The sequence below is a fragment of the Leuresthes tenuis genome, unplaced genomic scaffold (genome assembly GCF_036924035.1).
Source record: "Leuresthes tenuis unplaced genomic scaffold, fLeuTen1.0.hap1 SCAF_22, whole genome shotgun sequence".
Classification (NCBI taxonomy): domain Eukaryota; kingdom Metazoa; phylum Chordata; class Actinopteri; order Atheriniformes; family Atherinopsidae; genus Leuresthes; species Leuresthes tenuis.
Window position 1 is genome coordinate 1,804,240 of NW_027325376.1, and position 13,973 is coordinate 1,818,212.

Here is a 13,973-nt window from a genome sequence, read left to right on the forward strand (position 1 = left end):
TCAGCTTTAATCTCTTTTACAGCCTCCTTTTATTCTATACTTTTAGCGAAAAGGCTTTAGAATAAAAAGGTGATATTGCTGCATCCCAAAAATAAAGTTAGATTTAGAAAAATAATCATATTTTGATCGAAACGGAATAAAAAGAAGTCTTGAACTACGCCTCAGTCCGTTAATGCCAGAACAACTTTATAATAAAAACATGTGATAAAACATCTTTAAATACAGAATCTGAGGTTTTTTTCTCAGTTCTCAGCAGCTTTAAAGTGAATCTCTGGTCTGAGCTCCTTTATTCTCCAACACAGCCTGAACCCTCTGAGACCAGCTTTCTGTCATTTCTTTAAGGAGTCTTCAGGAATAGTTCTCCAGGCTTCTTGAAGGACATCCCAAAGCTCTTCTTTGGATGTGGGCTGCCTTTTGTTCCGTTCTCTGTCAGATGATCCCACACTGCTTCAATAATGTTGAGGTCCGGGCTCTGGGGAGGATTCATCCCTCCATAAGACCTGTTGCCACTGATTTTCAGTCCACTTCTTGTGTCATTTGGCACAGCTCAGCCTTTTCTCCCTGTTTCCCTTCCTTAAGGCAGTTTTTTAGGCCTGAAACTTCTTCTTTTGCTCCCACTTTTTAATAAATAAAACTGAATTTAATCAGTGTTGTAGAGCAAAGGACGAGGAAATAAAAGCAGAAACTACAGCTAATAGCTCAATGAAAAACAGCAGTATGGAGTTTGGACTCCAACTAGAGTCACATGTTATCTGGTTTTCTGAAGAAAACATTCATATCAAGGTGTTTTTTGTCTGTTTCAAAGCCGGAAACAACTTTCCTGACGTGCTAAAGATTAAAAGACGGGACTCAGCAGCTGTCTGAGCTCCTGTAACCCAGAAAATCCCCAAAATAATGTATTTTTTTCCTTTTTGTGGTGAGTTTAGCCGGACTGCACAATGGTACGGCTGTTAGCATCCTTTCCAGGCTCTTTGAAGCGGCTTCACTCCAGGTCCAAAAACACACATTTTCAGGTTTTTAGTCTCCCTGACTCGGATGAAGCAGGTGTGGGAGATGGATGGGCCGGTTCTGGTTGGACGACTTCTTCTTCTACTGAATTACAACTAATTCATCCTTCAAACCAGTAAATGGAAGAAAGTCTAAGTTACATTTATTTAATTGATTTTACTTCAGCAGAAACACGACTGTCAGATATAAACCTTCATGGATCACCTGCTGCCACCTATCGGTCAGAAGGTGCATTACAGTTATTATCCATAACATCTGGCCTGAGAAACAACTTTCTGGAGTAAAAAAATCAGACTGGAGACATCTCCTCAGGTTTGTGAAACAGTCTTTGTTCGTAAAATAAAGAAAAAAAGAACATATTTACAGGATATCCAGTCAGTAACAGACGTTTTAAAAAAATCTGTAACAACAATTAAAACATCAGAAAGAATTAAAAGACTTTTCTGTACAAGCTGGAACTTCAACACTGAGCAGCTTGACCCTGCAAAGCTTTGAGCAGGGCACAAAAAGCCCTGAAGAGGTTTAATGCTTTCATGGTTTAAAATGACTCCAACGTGCCCCCCCCCCCCCCCCGAACAGGATAAATACAGCGGAGGACAAAGAGCGCCTTCAAAGTAAAACTTCATCCCGTGAAGGAGAGGCGAGTCAGTGTTCTGTTGTGGGGTTAAAACATAAGAAGAAGAAACTGCGTGAGGTCAGAGTTGATGTTAATGCTTGTGAGTGAGAAGAATGATTCAATTAAACGTTTAATCTATTTAAAGGATTATTTCCTGACTAAAACATAGTGATCAGATGCAGGAGACGAGCTCCTCCAGGCAAACACAGCTGAGTGTGTGATGAGGTAACGTTTCAGGGCCACACCCCCGCGGATCAGAGATGGTTCGGTCCGAGCAGCTGCAGGAGACATCAGGAGGAGTCCACTGGAGCTGCGGGAGGGGGAGTCGATCAGTAACTCATAAATATCTCGTTTTTTCCAGTTTCATTCGTTCTCAGAGTCCAGAAATCATCAGTTAGGCAGAAGGACGACAACTTTCAGCCCGTTTCATCCAGCTGTGGGTCAGTTTAACCGACTCTGGAGGTCTTACCTTCTGTTTTCTCGTCCTCCTCCACCCCCAGCTTCTCTCTGTGGCCCTCCACCCGCTGCGCCTCCTCCAGCTCCTTCTCCTCCAGCAGCGAGCGCAGGAAGGCGGCGCTCACCACCTCCTCCCCCTCCCCCACCAGGAAGGTGTTCTTGAAGCGGTTGTACAGCATGGAGGCCTTGTCCATGATGGCCTGGCTGGCCCGATAGTTCCTCATCTGCAGGAGCACCAAACACAGGAGTTAGAGCAGCGTTTTATCATCACTTCCAGGTAAAACGTTCAGCTGGGTCACCTTTCTGAGCGTGGAGACGAGCTCGCTGTGTCTCTGGACGTGTTGCGACGTCACATAAACCATGCTGAGCTGGTCCAGCGCCGCCAGACACTTGGTGACGTCCTGCAGACGGACACAGAAGGAGTTCCTGTCAGATACAGTGCAGTTACCGCCTTCAGCCACCGGGGGGCAGAATAACTCCATCAGAATCCTGCAGAACTCTTAATCTGATGGAGGTTTGGTGTAACTTTGGGTATAAAGTGGATGTTTAACCATCTGAGATATATATATATATATATAAATAATCTGATATACATAAACTACGTTATACGACTGGAGCCGTTTTTAATGTTAAAACGCCACAGACGCTGGATTCTTAGGTTTCGATGGTCTCCGACCCCTCAGACCTGCTGTCAGAGGCTCTTTGCTCTGGTCGGGTCAGAACTTTGCTGCTGGAGACCAGAACGATCCAGGATTCTGACCCCGTTTAACCAGAATCAGAATCCTGGATCTGCAGCGACAGCAGGATGCAAACGGCGTCCTCTGAGCCGCGCTCACGTCTCACCGGGTTGTCGTTCTTCAGAGAGATCCTGATGTCTCCGAGGATCCGATGCAGCGTGGAGTCGGTCAGCGTCACGGTCAAACTCTTCTTCTGCTGCTCCGCCCCGCCTCTCCTCTCCGCCTGCTCTTCTTCGGTGGTGGCGGACTCGGCAGAGCTGAGACTGCCGGTCTTGCTGCCCTTCTTCTCCTCGGTGCTCTTCTTCTGTGTTTTTGTCTCGTCCGGTTGCCGTGCCGATGTTTGCTCTTTCGATTCACATCCGTCCTCCTTCTTCTTCTTCTGTTCTCTCGTCATTCTCTCCCCCTCCGGGTCCTTCTTCTTCTCCTCTTCTTCCTTTTCTGTCGTCGTCCCAGCTGCTCCACTCCTTTGCTCTTCCTCCTTCACTCTATTCCTTTTCTCCACCTCTCCACCCTTGTCTTTTTTCTCCACCTCTCCACCCTTGTCTTTTTTCTCCACCTCTCCACCCTTGTCTTTTTTCTCCACCTCTCCACCCTTGTCTTTTTTCTCCACCTCTCCACCCTTGTCTTTTTTCTCCACCTCTCCACCCTTGTCTTTTTTCTCCACCTCTCCACCCTTGTCTTTTTTCTCCACCTCTCCAACACCCGGTTTGTCAGACTTGCTGTCGGTTCCAGAGCTTTTCTTCTCCTTCACGTCTCCCTCCTTCTTCTCTTTCTCCTCAGAGCTTCCCCTCTTTTCTTTCTCAGAGCTCTTCTTGGTCTCCTCCTTCTTCTTCTCCTCCTCCGCTGCAGCAGCTGTCGTTCCTCCCATCATCGTCTTTACGTGGATCTTTGTTCCCAGGCCGGCTTTCACGATCTTTCCGATGATCTTTCTCTCTTCCTTCTTTTCCTCGTCTTTCTTCTCTTTCGCTCCGTCGCCCTTTGTCTTGTCCTCCTCCTTCTGCTTGCTTTCCTTTTCCCTCGTCTTCTCCTCCGCTGACGGCTGAGTGGACATCTTTTCCTCCTTCTTATCGCCTTCCTCCTTCTTCTTCTCTGCTTTTTTACTTGTTGCTTTCTCGGTCTGATCGTTCTTCACCTCTGGAGTTTTCTTCTCTGCAGTCTTTTGGTCGGACTCTTTCCTCTCCTCTTCCTCCGCCCCCCTCCTGCCGTCTGTTCTCCGTTCATCCTTCTTCACCTCTGCAGACTTGCGGGTGGACATCTTTTCCTCTTTCCGAGCGCCTTCTTTGGTTTCGCTTGTTGCCTTCTTATCTTTCTTCTTCTGTGGTTTTGTCTTCTCTACACACTCGGACACTTTCCTCTCCTCTTCCTCCCTGTGACTGCCTTCTTTCTTCTTCTGTGGTTTTGTCTTCTCTACACACTCGGACCCTTTCCTCTCCTCTTCCTCCCTGTGACTGCCTTCTTTCTTCTTCTGTGGTTTTGTCTTCTCTACACACTCGGACCCTTTCCTCTCCTCTTCCTCCCTGTGACCGCCTTCTTTCTTCTTCTGTGGTTTTGTCTTCTCTACACACTCGGACCCTTTCCTCTCCTCTTCCTCCCTGTGACCGCCTTCTTTCTTCTTCTGTGGTTTTGTCTTCTCTACACACTCGGACCCTTTCCTCTCCTCTTCCTCCCTGTGACCGCCTTCTTTCTTCTTCTGTGGTTTTGTCTTCTCTACACACTCGGACCCTTTCCTCTCCTCTTCCTCCCTGTGACCGCCTTCTTTCTTCTTCTGTGGTTTTGTCTTCTCTACACACTCGGACCCTTTCCTCTCCTCTTCCTCCCTGTGACCGCCTTCTTTCTTCTTCTCCATTTTACTCATTTTCTTTTCTTTATCAGTTCTCTCCTCATCCTTCTTCTTCTGTGCTGTGGACTTGCGGGTGGACATCTTTTCCTCTCTCCTGCCTCGCTCTTTCCTTCCCTTTTTACCCGCCTTCTCTCCTGTCGTTTTGTGGTTGGAAGTCTTTCCCTCGTCCTCCTTCCAGCTCTCTCTGGTCTTCTTCTCGATGGTTTTCGCTGCCTCCGCTGCTTTCCTGAAGAGAGAACAGAGACACGGCTGTTAACGTCCCATCTGAAGGCTGGATGGCGAGCCGGCGGCGGCGGCGTTCTTACTGAGCCCTCCTCCTCGCCGCTCCTCGCCCGTCCTTCAGCAGCCCTCTCAGAGACTTCAGCAAACTCTCCCTCTTGGCTGCCAGCCGCCGCTCTCGCTGCAGAGAAATGACAGACATGTTGGTGAGGAAGTGGTGCATTCTGGGAAATGTAGGCTCTTAAAGCACAGACTCACCTCGTTGTCTTCCTTCTTCTCCTCTTCCTCCGACTTCTCTCCACTCCTCTCCCTCCTCCTCTTCTTCTTCTTTCCTTCCACACCTTCATTCTGTTTGGCTTTTTTCTCGTCCTCCTCTCTTTTCCTCTTCATTCCCTGGCTCTCCTCTCTCCTCCCCTCTTTCTTTTCCTCTGTAACTTCCCTCCTCGCTTTCTGCTGAACCTCCTTTTCTGTCATCCCTCTTGTTCCCTCTTTCTCCGAGCTCTTTTCTCTCTTCATCCTCTCCTCTTTCCTTCCTTCTCTCCCATCTAATTTACTTTCCTCCATCTGTTTCTGGTCCGTACTCTCAGCTCTCCTCGTCTTTATTCCCTCCACTCTCTCCTCACTTTTCTCCGCCTCCTCCATCCTTCTTTTAGACCCTCTCCTCTCTGTTGTCTGTTCTTTCTTTCGCTCACTGATGTCCTGACTAGTTTCCTTCTGTTCCTCCTTTGTTTCCTGACTCGTTTCCTTCTGTTCCTCCTTTGTTTCCTCCCTCTCTCCTCTCTTCCCCCTGACCTCTTGGCTCTCTTCCTTTCCCTGCTCTTTCCTTTTCCTTCCAGGAGTTCTCTTCTTCTTCTTCTTCTTCTCCTCCTCCTCGTCGACCTGAGAAACAGCAGAAAACAGATTCTTTTCTCTGGAGCCCAAACCGACCTCGGACCTTCTGATCCTCGTCGCCGTGGCTACCTTTGAATCCGCCGCCCGGCTGCGTGTCGTCGTTCCACCTGCGGCCGCCGCAGCTTCCTCCGTCTCTGCTGCTGATGCTTCAGGGTGTTTGGAGGCTGCAGCTTCGCTGCTGCTCTCCTCCTCAGCTCCAACTTTAGCCGCTTCAGGAGCAGCTTCGTGTTCCGAGGTTCTGCTCGATCGGGTCTGAGGAGACGGAAAAACATTGAAATAAGAAGAAATTAAAAAGCCTGTTATAGAAAAACCAAACAGAACGGAGTCCCTGCAGCTGAACTCTGACAGATCTTAGCCGAGCTTTCGGCTTCTTACCGTTCTCTTACGGTCCGCGGGGGTCGGCCTCTCGGGCGTGCTGTGCTCTGCGGACCGGCGCCGGCCCGGTCTGCTTCTCCTGGTCGCAGCGGACTCCTCTGCGACGGTTTTATCCGGAGCTAATCGAGATGAAGCCCTGGTAGCAGCCGTGGCTTTGCTCTGCGAGCGCCTGCCGGCAGCTGCTTTGCCGGCAGGCTCAGGTTTACTGGGAGGGGGGGGGCAGGGAGGCTTCTCATCTGGAGCGGCTCTATTCAGCGGTGCTTCGGGGGCCGGTTTCTTGCTGGGCCTCCCTGGACCCTGAGCGGTCGACAGAACAGAGAAATACGACAGGTGCCTGGTTTTAATGTGTTTATTACGCTCAGAGACAGTTACTCTGAAGTATATCTGGTGGGGGGGGGGCGGGGGACTCCTGTCAGATCACTATTTATTTCCCCGACTGTTCCAGCTGTGTCACATGACGAATGTTATCACCTGTAATATTTACTTAATGTGACCTGAGGAGTCTCAGCTAAACGGGGCGAAGGGACCCGGAGGCGTTCCTCGGCTGATCTGATCAGCGGTGTACGTGTGGGGGGGGCTCAGAGGACGGAGAAAGCACCATTTCTGCTGTAGAAGAACAGAGCTGTGGAAACCAACGCTGCCGCGACACCACTTACAAAGAGCCCGTCCTAAAGAGAAGCATCAGCCCGACGTAAAGTCAGAGTCCATAACGCAGCGCTGGGTGTAAGCAAGTCGCCAACGGGCCTCAACAGGAAAGCAACAGCTTGCAAACATGTTTCTGCATTTAAGTAATGATCCAAAGCGACTTACAGGTAGGGGTCGGGGGGGGGGTCTTACCTAAGGACCCCTAACCCTACCTTTCATGCAAACTTCATTCTCCCTCTCTGGTGATACCCAAATAATCTGCATTTAACGCCACGTATCCCAGAAAAATCTCCACTTCCTAAACTGTGCAGCTCCTCCAGCTCGGAGGAAAAGAAGAACTGAAATGTTCCGCGGCTCCTGAAACCAGCTCCGGGAGGAAAAGGTGAGGCAGACGCAGGAAGCAGCCGGGGTTCACCTCAGTTTCTGATGGAAATCAGTCGGCTGCTTGTTCGACTCCGATAAGAACGAACGTGTTTCTGCGTTTAGCTTTGATCCAAAGCAGGTAATGATGCTGACACACCTGTGATGGAGCCTGAGTGGAGCTCCTGTCTCTTTAAGGTCCACCTGCCTGGTCTGTGTGTGCGGGGGGGCTTAAAGAGGCGGAGCTTACGTCAGCAGCGTCTGAGTGAAACGAGCTCACAGATCAATAAGCAGCGATCAGACTGACCTTGAGTTTGCTCCCGACTCCGGGCGTGTTCTGGATCTCCCACATGCCCTCCGTGAAGCCTCTGATGCGGACGCCGCTGCCGTACTTCACCTTGTTCCCCACGTACGGGACGATGTTCTCGGGTGGGAGGAGCCCTCTGAGGAGAGGTGAACCACAGTTAGAGCGGCACAGTGAGACAGAGGCGGCTGATCGGAGGGGAGCGTACGTACATCTGATGGGTCCCGAAGAAGAAGACGGGGACTCGCTTCTTTTTCCCGTCCTCTGGCTTACAGATCTGCAAACACACAGACGGGTTACAGCACGCCGGTCCAGAGCCGCGGCACGACGGCGTTCACTGTGCGTGTGTGTGTGTGTGTGTGTGTGTGTGCGCACGTACCCTGGCAGGCCAGTGAGGGAAGCCCTTCATCTTGGCGAACACCAGGTCACCGGGTTTGAAGTGGTCACCGTTTTTCCCGGGCATCCTGCCGCCTCACAGCTCACACAGCTGGAAACAGATGTTCACATCAGTGTCAGCCACAGACCTGAGGTCAGTTCAGCTCTTTCTAAACCGACTGCTGAGTCAGGAAGTGCCGACAACCTCCTGCTGTGGGAGCTCCTGTTGTCGCCTGATGGAAACTCCCACAATCCTTCACTCCAGGAGCCCAGCTGGTTCAGATTAACTGGGCTGGGTTTAAGCAGAAAGTAACCGATGGCGCTGGCTTATCTTCAGCGGTGAGCGCTCCCTGCTCATTAATAACACTCATCTTGGATAAGAAGCTGAGCATCCGGAGCTTTTCAGCTCAGATAACAGAATAATTTGGGTATATAATTCTCCAGAAAGCAGCCGAAACAGGAAGCAGGGTTTGGCTCTAATGAGGAGGTTCTAATACTCCAGAAGTCCTGAACCAGAAGTAGAATAAATAAAGCAGCAGAACCTCCTGCTCCCACCAACCACAGCTTGGTTTGAGTTCATGGTTTTAGTTTATTAACTCAGTCTGAAATCTTATAGTAAAATTAAATGCTGAGAAAGGAGCAGAACTTCCAGAGTTCGTCTCCTCTGACAAACAGCAGTGAAATCAAACCAAAATAATAACTGTTCAAGCTCAAAGAGCATTTTCCAGCCTCTGACGCCACCTTTTACACAACCACTGCACGCCTGCTAAGCTAACATGAACCGTCACGGGGCTAAGAAGCGTTTCTGGGAGGAATCTTTGACTCTAAACCCGTTTCAAACATTCACCGGAGCCCTGAGATGAGGGAAAGATGTCCACAGCTGAGCGGGACACCAATGTTGCAGCAAACCCTCCAATTACCCAGAACCGCTGAGCAAGCATTTGCTTTCCACTCACTTCTCGCTATTATGTACTCGCTCAGATTGAATTAGGAATGATCAACACATCAGGAAGGCCCGTCTGCTCTTCTTCACTTGCTGTAAAGACAGTTTCCACAGCTTCATTTCCTTATCACTGCTGTCCTCATATTCATGAATCACAGCTAGTGTGGCTGGATGAAAGTAATCGAGCTTCGATATGAAGGTTGAGGGACGCAAAGAGCTCCTTTTCTGAATGAATGAGATTTATTGTCACTTCACACGGTGCCGTGTGGCTTCTCTTATGGTAAAAGAGAATAAAAGTATGATAATAGCAGCATAGATGTATAAATATCCCCACAAACAGCTTAAAGGGGTTAGAAAACTGCTCCTGGGGGAGTTGGTTCTGGCCTTTTCTCATAAAAGATGGCCTCCTCTGCTGAAGGAGATAATAAAGGAAGCTTTGGACAACCTTTCTTAGTATTTACAGTATTCAAACATCTTGGTTTCTACTCAGATCTGAGTCATTTCATTCAGAAAACTGACCAGTTTGGCTGAACGACGCCACTTTAACAGGTTTAAACCAATATTGTTATGCATCTTTTGTCTGAAAGGGGCTCAAGAGTGTTGAGAAATATCAATATGAACAAAAAAGATCTGTTTCCCTTTGCATGAGTGTCTTTAGACATTTTATCTGATTTCCTCTTATATGTGAGGCCCCATAATAACTCAACACGGCTCTTCTTCTTGGTCTTCAACAGCAGATCAGACAGAGTTATGGATGATACAGCGCTAAGAAAAAAGCTTTATCTGGATATAAATGTGCGGGTTTGGTCCTCTCTGTCCGCTGCATGGCTTATAGGGTGCAACTGTGACCGATCAGGCAGGTCAGAGTCATATTTCTGACTCATTTAGCAGCAGCTCAGGCTGAGTTTTTAACGCTTCAATGGAAACCTTTAACCCAGCAAGTTGTGTCACGTCAACCCCTCACACTGAAAGTGAGAACAGCTCCGTCATTTAACCACCTTCACCGTCACAATCCCCTTTTTGAGGTGCTTCACTCGTGCAGACTGAAATCTTTCAGACTAACTCAGCAGTTTCGTTTCCAGCAGCGTGTTCTCTCATTGTTTACAAATACAGACATGTTAGCTCCGAAGCTAACCGCTGCTAGCCGGCCGTTAGCTCTGCCCGGAGGGCTCCAACCCGAGCTGCGTCCTCGCTTTAACATCCGTGCCATGGACGCGTACTCACCCGCAGAGAGAAAGACGGCCTTCGCAAAACGAGGATAAACCGGATGCTTCTCGTTACTAAGCTACGCTCTCCTGTCGGCCGCCATGTTCGATGCTTCGCTCGTGTGACGTCATTTTAACGGTTTCCCGCGAGCCGTTGGACTGTACCAACCGGAGAGGACGGTGGACTGTACCAAACTTGATCAATAAGATACGACATGTTATCTGCACATTTTTCTGTTTTAAAATGCCATTTTTTCACAGTGTTTTGGCTATAATTGGGAGATATTTCTGTCAAATATCCATTTTGGATCTTCAATAAAGTGAGTTGAAACCAGAGATGTCAAACTGGTATAGATGTTAATTTCCCTACCAAATAAAAATAATACGGGTCATTGATTATCCATCCATCCATTATGTTCCATTTATCCGAGGTCGGTCCAGGAGGAAAACCCAGATATCCTTCCTCAGAGGAATAAGTCTAAATAAGCTGAAATTAACTAATTAACTAATCAAACTAACTACGGGTTAATTTGTTTTAAATCAAGTTAACTGAGATTTTAACGCAAAATTAGCTTGTTTTAGGCAAGATTAACATGTGCACGTATAAACGCGTTAAAGTGTGTGTCTTATAGGCCTTTATTTACAATTAATTCATTCATTTGGACGACCCTTGTGTGTATATGTCCACAGCTTTATGAGCACAGAGCACCATCTTCTGATGGCTGCCTCCAGCAGGATAATGCACCGTCTCACAGAGCTCATATCATGAGTTCCCTGGACTCCAGCGGCCTCCAGTCACCAGATCTCAGTCCAGCAGAGCAGCTTTGGGATGTGCTGGAGGGAGATTCCCATCACAGATGTGCAGCCGACACATCTGCAGCAGCTGTGTGATGCTGTCATGTTAATATGGACCCAAACCTCTGAGGAATGCTTCCAACACCTTGTTGAAAGTGTGCCACGAAGAATTAAGGCAACGGCTCCAGCCTTTTATTATGTACCTGATAAAGTGGTTTTATTATCCACATTTCTGGGTCTTAAACTGGGCGACACACTGCTTTTCTGACATCTTTATTGGCTTTTGACGGCGTCTTCGTGGCCTCTTTAACGTTTAACAGTTTAACAGCTGCTTTAATCTCAATGCAGCTACACCCAACAGGTGTAGGCGGAGTCAGAGAGTGTCGCCTTCATGTTCTTCCACACTCAAACAAACACACAAGATGTTGCTTAAAAACAAGTAGCTGAAAGAACTTCAGCTTTAATATATTTACATTCAGCAGAATGATACAGAAAAGCATTGAGTTCAGGGTTTAAACCTTCCAGGAGCCACAGGTCTGTCGGGGAAAAGGGTGTAGACCTGAATCTCCATCAGCACAGACACCAGCAGTGGTTTGTGTCCATGGTTTAGATCTGAGGTTTAGCCCCTCCTGATCGAAACGTTTTCCTCAAACTGACACACTTTGAATGAAGGCCTCCACCAGCAGACATGTATTCAAACAGAACCAAACAGTCCAAAGGCTTCAGTCACTGTCGCTGTCACTGTCCTCCTCCTCCTCCTCCTCCTCCTCCGGTTCTTCTTCCTCCTTCTTCTCGGCTTCCTCCACCAGTCCTGAGAAGAAGTCATTTTCCCCGAGCGCCTTCTTGGTCAGGGACTTCAGGCGGCCGCCCTTCTTCTTCCTCTTCCGGTATTCACTGACAGTGGTTTTGGGTAAAGTGGAAATGTCCCAGAACTTGATGAGCTGGTCGTGGGCGCAGCTGACCACGAAGCGAGAATCCCAGGACCTGGAAATCTCCTCGATGGGTTCACCGACGTGCTGCCCGACGCAGCCGATGACCCGGTTTGGAAGCAGGTTGATGGCTCTGAGGGGGACGGACGGACGGACCGTGTTAGTAACGCTAAGACAACGTCAGCCGGTGAAAACCCAGAGCCAGACTCACCGGATGTAGCCGTCCATGGAGGCCGTGCACATGATGCTGTCAGTGATGGGGAGGATCCGGTCCACAGACTCCGCCTTGACGGCGAAGCGGTCGCTGGTGGCTCCGAAGCCGTTCCAGTTGAAGATGTAGATGGTTCCCTCGCTGGAGCCGCAGACCACCTTCTTTCCCCGCTTCATCAGCGCCACGGAGGTCAGGTCACCGCTCTGGTACTCAGACAGCAGATCGAAGCGCCGCCGCTTCATGTTGAAGACGCCCATAGTGCCGTCGCCGCTGTGGAAACAGGACGTTAGAGCTCAGGCCACTTTGCATTTTCCCTTTTCTTTGAGGAACTTTAGCTCAACGCAGTGAATTTGAGGCGAACATCAGCACTGATGCACTTTACGTTCCTTATTCAGACAGACATTCTTATTTCATACGTCAGCTCGGTAACTTTGGGACAAAACGGACGCCGACGTCTGGCCCATCATCCCAAAGAGGCTGGGAATCGAACCGCCAACCTTCTGATCCGTTTCTGGCCCCTTCACTCTTTTTACCATCACCTGGCAGTGAGGAGGATCCTCTTGGCCTCGTCCACGGCGATGTCACTGATGTAATCCTCGTGCTGCTTCAGGTCCATGAAGGCCGTTCCCTTCCTCATGTCCCAAACCTGCAGAGAAGAAGAACCTCAGAGTCACTTCAACCGGGATCGTAAGAGGACACCCGAGAGATCTGCACATCAGCTCAGTGCTACTGCCTTTAAGGGGAACTGGTGTCATCAGCATTACATTTGTGCTCAGATCCTCCAGCTTTGGTTTGGAGCATCAAAAGACCAAATCAGACCATCAATTCTCTTTAGAAACGGCCTCAAACCATAAATTTATCAAAACTTTGATGAGTTTCAATCATCAAAGACCAGATTAAACTACGATAAGAAGTTTTAAGGAAACTAAAGAACGATCACAGTTGATCTAAAACCAAGTGATCGTTTAAAGATCAGAAGATCTGCCTCGATTCAAACACAATTTGATTCACAAGAATGCCTTTTTGAACCACTCAGAATCACGAAAGGACCACATTAAACCCTCAAAATGTCGCTGGGTGTTTCCTGGGTGCTGATACCGGCTGTTAGACCACAAACTGGCACATTTGATGCTTCCTATGCAGACCTTCAGGGTGCCTCCGTCGTCTCCTGTCGCCAGGATGTTCTCGTCCACCAGCAGCAGACTGTTGATGGGGGCTCCGTGCGCGCCCCGGATCCGCGTGACCAGCTTCCCCCGCTCCACGTCCAGCAGGTGGACGGCCTTGTCCCGGGACACGCTGAAGAGCTTCAGCCCGTCCGCCGAGAAGCGGACCTGCCGGCAGGACTTCAGGTGGTGTCCGGACGACCACAGCTCCCGGTTCTCGCCCTCCGTGCACGAGTAGGAGAAGGCGTACACATCCCCGTCCACGTCCCCGCACACCAGCATGTCCCTGCTCGGGTGCAGAGCCACCGTGTTGGCGATCGCCTCCAGCCGGATGTCCTCCGGAGTTTCTCGGATCTTCGGCCCCGGCGGCTCGCCTCCCTCGTCCCCTTCCTCCTCATCCGGATCCGGGTCTGGCTCTGGACCTGCCGGCTCTGAGTCGGACGTCTCAGGGTCTTTGGTTGTTTCTGGTGCTTCACTTTGGTCATTTTCTGGAGGTTCTGTCTCTTTTGACGTGAATTCAACGTGTTCCACGGAGGCTGCCATGTTGTTTTGGTTAATTTCTTGTTCTACGCGTTATTTTCGGCAGCTACACTGGTTACAGCACAGAGCACTGCCCCCTGTCGGATAAGGAGAGTCAACATTAAAAACTAACAGGCAGGTGGCATTCAAATAATATATTTTATTACATTAATAATCAATATTGAAGGTTCAGAAGTATCTTAATTTCATAGATGATTCACAATGGGATATTGTTGCTGAGATTAGCCCAAAAATGTCTGTGAATAAATTTTAAATGACAAAAGTGACAGTTCTCTTCTTGAATAGTGGCCCTGAGGAGCAAAAAACAGTAAAAAAAAAAGACAGCCGCAGCTTCTCCACATAGAAAGGAGTCAGCTGAGAT

General features: G+C 49.0%; 2 protein-coding genes across 3 annotated transcripts; both read right to left on the reverse strand.

Moving 5' to 3' along the window:
• Positions 1-1,813: 1,813 nt before the first annotated feature.
• Positions 1,814-10,096, reverse strand: LOC140281917 (uncharacterized). Of its 2 annotated transcripts, XM_072376428.1 has the most exons (13): positions 9,994-10,096; positions 7,831-7,938; positions 7,664-7,728; positions 7,455-7,590; positions 6,143-6,439; positions 5,837-6,019; positions 5,135-5,755; positions 4,963-5,057; positions 3,482-4,883; positions 2,924-3,319; positions 2,380-2,481; positions 2,094-2,304; positions 1,814-1,934 (listed from the first exon to the last, which is right to left on the reverse strand). In XM_072376428.1, the coding sequence occupies exons 2-13, from the start codon at positions 7,912-7,914 to the stop codon at positions 1,915-1,917; spliced, it is 3,612 nt and encodes a 1,203-aa protein (XP_072232529.1). In that variant the 5' UTR covers positions 7,915-7,938; positions 9,994-10,096; the 3' UTR covers positions 1,814-1,914. The 2 variants fall into 2 exon arrangements, with proteins under 2 accessions (XP_072232529.1, XP_072232528.1); XM_072376427.1 differs by having other exon boundaries at positions 2,924-4,883.
• Positions 10,097-11,253: 1,157 nt separating this feature from the next.
• wdr55 (WD repeat domain 55) lies at positions 11,254-13,635 on the reverse strand. The gene is made up of 4 exons (XM_072376238.1): positions 13,055-13,635; positions 12,449-12,555; positions 11,910-12,179; positions 11,254-11,831 (listed from the first exon to the last, which is right to left on the reverse strand). Exons 1-4 carry the CDS (start codon positions 13,613-13,615, stop codon positions 11,492-11,494), a joined length of 1,278 nt encoding a protein of 425 aa, XP_072232339.1. The 5' UTR covers positions 13,616-13,635; the 3' UTR covers positions 11,254-11,491.
• Positions 13,636-13,973: the final 338 nt, after the last annotated feature.

Excerpts from the sequence above, each read along its gene's own strand:
- LOC140281917 (XM_072376427.1), bottom strand. The coding sequence starts at position 7,914 with ATGCCCGGGAAAAACGGTGACCACTTCAAACCCGGTGACCTGGTGTTC. Across the intron at positions 7,591-7,663 it reads TTCTTCGGGACCCATCAGAT|AGGGCTCCTCCCACCCGAGA; the intron begins GTACGTACGCTC and ends ACCTCTCCTCAG. Across the intron at positions 2,482-2,923 it reads CTCTGAAGAACGACAACCCG|GACGTCACCAAGTGTCTGGC; the intron begins GTGAGACGTGAG and ends GTCCGTCTGCAG.
- wdr55 (XM_072376238.1), bottom strand. The coding sequence starts at position 13,615 with ATGGCAGCCTCCGTGGAACACGTTGAATTCACGTCAAAAGAGACAGAA. Across the intron at positions 12,180-12,448 it reads AGGATCCTCCTCACTGCCAG|CGGCGACGGCACTATGGGCG; the intron begins GTGATGGTAAAA and ends CTGTTTCCACAG. Across the intron at positions 11,832-11,909 it reads TCCATGGACGGCTACATCCG|AGCCATCAACCTGCTTCCAA; the intron begins GTGAGTCTGGCT and ends CGTCCCCCTCAG.